We start from the raw sequence: 3,177 nt of genomic DNA, 5'->3' as shown, positions 1-3,177 counted from the left end.
TAAATGATGTATAAGTGATGTGATTGGCGATGATTAGAGCATATATATGATAGAGTGCTACTTTTAAAATTTTAATTAATTACCACGTCACTAAACTTAAAAATTAAATATAATTTTTAGGAGGAGGATCCCTTTTAGCCCAGATTTTGGACTAGAAGGTGTTATTTGAGCCCGTGGGATCTTTCCGTTTTAATAATTTCAACCATTCATTTTGTTGGGCACTTGATATATTTCATCCACAAACAAAATTATTCGATAATCGTAACTTATTTAATTTTTTACTAAAAAAATAAACAACAATTATAAGAGAATGTTATCTTTAATATTTTAATTAATTGTCCCATTACTAAACTTAAAAATTAAATATAATTTTTTATCATAAATAAAAATGTTCTTTTTTTTTTTTTTTTTAAATGTGCGACTGCCCACTACGCTCCATCCCCCATCCATCACCACGTACGTAAACATTTAACCCAGTCGTTGGTTATGGGGCTATAAAACAAGAACCATAACGCGTGATTCATAAGCAAATTATAATTTCCCAATTGAGAGAAGAGGAGGAGGAAAGAGAATGGGTTCGATGGGCAAGTTAGAAAAACCTCATGCAGTTTGTATACCATGCCCAGCTCAAGGCCACATCAACCCCATGCTCAAACTCTCCAAACTCCTCCACCAGAAAGGCTTTCACATCACCTTTGTCAACACTGAGTTCAACCACAAACGCCTCCTCAAATCTCGGGGCCCCGACTCCCTCAACGGGCTCTCTTCCTTCAGGTTCGAAACCATACCCGATGGGCTCCCCGAGTCTGATGCCGATGCAACCCAAGACAGCGCATTACTGTGCGAGTCCACCAGGAAACACTGCTTGGCTCCTTTTAAAGACCTTCTTTCGAAGCTAAACGACACCACTTCGTCGAACGTCCCACCGGTGACTTGCATAGTCTCCGATGGGGCTATGAGCTTCACTGTTGATGCTGCTGAAGAATTGGGCATTCCTGAAGTTCTTTTCTGGACAACTAGTGCTTGTGGGTTCATGGGTTATGAACAGTATCGTAATCTTATCGATAAGAGTTATATTCCACTTAAAGGTATTATTAATTCAATTAATATGTATATTAATATAATTACATGTATGCATTACATGCACACATATATATGTACATGCATTCAAGTATGCTAGATCAACACCTTTTTTATTAATTAAAATAATTCATACATAAAATGCTTTAGGGAGAGAGTTCTAACTAGAATACTAACGGGGCAAGGTATTAAAAAAAAAGGGTGAAAACATTAAATCGATGGATAGGCCTCATCCATTAGAGCTCATTTAGAGTTCTTATTTTAAAGTTTTAAATATTTTTGTAATTTTTGTTCGTGTGTAAATTTTTTATATAAAAATTATATTTATATCTCATTATTTTTTTATATTTTAATTGGATTGATAACACGTCTTCTCTTATCTAAATTAGATTAATTTCTTTATCACATGATCGGTCACTAGTTTGATTTTAAAGTCAATAAAAAATTTAAAAATTTACATGATTACATACAAAAATAAATAAATAAATAAAAATTGATAGAGTAGACAAATAAATTTAAAAAAATATTATGAGTCTGCATATATACTCCTAGAAAAGTGTGGCAAGTGTTGACATTTACATCTATCCTATCTATATTTACCTTTATTAATTGAATAATGTTTGAATAACGTTAGTGGTTTTGAAAGTTTATTAAAAAAAAATTTAAATTTTTTATATGAGTGTGAAATTTATATGGAATTTATATGATGTGAGTTTTATATTTATGTGAGTTATTTGATAAAAAATTTAATAAAAGTTTGGTGCTGATATTATTTTTTTGGGGTGATATGCAGATAAGAGTTGCATGACAAATGGGTATTTGGATACAGTTATCGATTGGATACCTGGTATGAAAGGTATACGTTTGAAGGATTTACCAAGTTTTCTTCGAACTACAGATTTAAGCGATTTTATGATTGATTTTGTATGTGGTGAAACTGAGAGAGCTCGCAGAGCCTCTGCCATTATTTTAAATACATTTGAGAAATTAGAGCATAACGTTTTGGAGGCTCTTTCATCCATGTTCCCCCCAATCTACACCATTGGACCTATACACTTATTAATGAATCAAATCAACGATGATGGTCTAAAGTTGATAGGATCAAATCTGTGGAAAGAAGAAACCGAGTGCCTCGAATGGCTTGACACAAAAGGACCCAACTCTGTTGTTTATGTGAACTTTGGAAGCATCACTGTCATGACACCAAACCAAATGGTTGAGTTTGCTTGGGGACTTATTAATAGCAACCAGACCTTTTTGTGGATAATAAGACCTGATCTTGTCACTGGCGACTTGGCTGTTCTTCCACCGGAATTCATGGAAGCAACAAAAGAAAGAGGCTTATTGGCAAGTTGGTGCCCCCAAGAGCAAGTTCTTGACCACCCATCTATTGGAGGGTTTTTAACTCACTCTGGGTGGAACTCCACACTTGAAAGCATTTCGAGTGGAGTTCCGATGGTCTGTTGGCCATTTTTCGCGGAGCAACAAACAAATTGTTGGCACTGTTGCACCCAATGGGGCATAGGGATGGAGATAGATAATGATGTTAAGAAAGATGAAGTTGAGAGGCTCGTGAGAGAGTTAATGGTTGGAGAGAAAGGGAAGGAGATGAAGAAAAAGGCTATGGAGTGGAAGAGATTGGCTCAAGAGGCCACTGAGAGTTCATCTGGTTCATCTTTCTTGAATCTAGACAAGCTGGTCAACCAAGTTCTTCTCTCTCCAAGACATTAGCATTAGGTTAATTGCGCTAAACCAAGTTTACAGTTGTCTCTATTATCTTTTCAATTTATTATCTTGTTTTGGATTGTGTTGTGTTGATCTTTTATTTTATTTTTATTTTTTTGTTTGTTGTTGAGATTAAGATAAGAATAAACCAAAAAAATATCTTTTGTATATTTTTTTTTGTGGTTGATTTGGATATTTTGTCATTGTGCAGAGAGGTCTTATGGAACGAAAAAAATTTGAAGTCATGATGACAATTATAGTATGTTTTTTTGTTCATATCATGCAAGTGTTTTGTTGGCGTCGTCGGAAGGTACTGTTTGGATGCAACAAAATGAGTAAGGATCATCTGCGGCTATTTCCTGCAGCCCTCCT

The 3,177-nt window shown here is 34.7% G+C and overlaps 1 protein-coding gene across 1 annotated transcript; it reads left to right on the top strand.

The window, feature by feature from the left end:
* The first annotated feature begins 499 nt into the window (after positions 1-499).
* Positions 500-2,975, top strand: LOC114301188 (7-deoxyloganetin glucosyltransferase-like). The gene is made up of 2 exons (XM_082921621.1): positions 500-1,088; positions 1,874-2,975. Exons 1-2 carry the CDS (start codon positions 572-574, stop codon positions 2,809-2,811), a joined length of 1,455 nt encoding a protein of 484 aa, XP_082777747.1. The 5' UTR covers positions 500-571; the 3' UTR covers positions 2,812-2,975.
* Positions 2,976-3,177: the final 202 nt, after the last annotated feature.

Source organism: Camellia sinensis, chromosome 3 (assembly GCF_055761805.1).
Source record: "Camellia sinensis isolate YWXY chromosome 3, ASM5576180v1, whole genome shotgun sequence".
NCBI classification, from domain to species: domain Eukaryota; kingdom Viridiplantae; phylum Streptophyta; class Magnoliopsida; order Ericales; family Theaceae; genus Camellia; species Camellia sinensis.
Note: the sequence above shows the minus strand (reverse complement) of the source record. Positions and strands in the feature narration are given on the sequence as shown.

Excerpts from the sequence above, each read along its gene's own strand:
- LOC114301188 (XM_082921621.1), top strand. The coding sequence starts at position 572 with ATGGGTTCGATGGGCAAGTTAGAAAAACCTCATGCAGTTTGTATACCA. Across the intron at positions 1,089-1,873 it reads GAGTTATATTCCACTTAAAG|ATAAGAGTTGCATGACAAAT; the intron begins GTATTATTAATT and ends GGTGATATGCAG.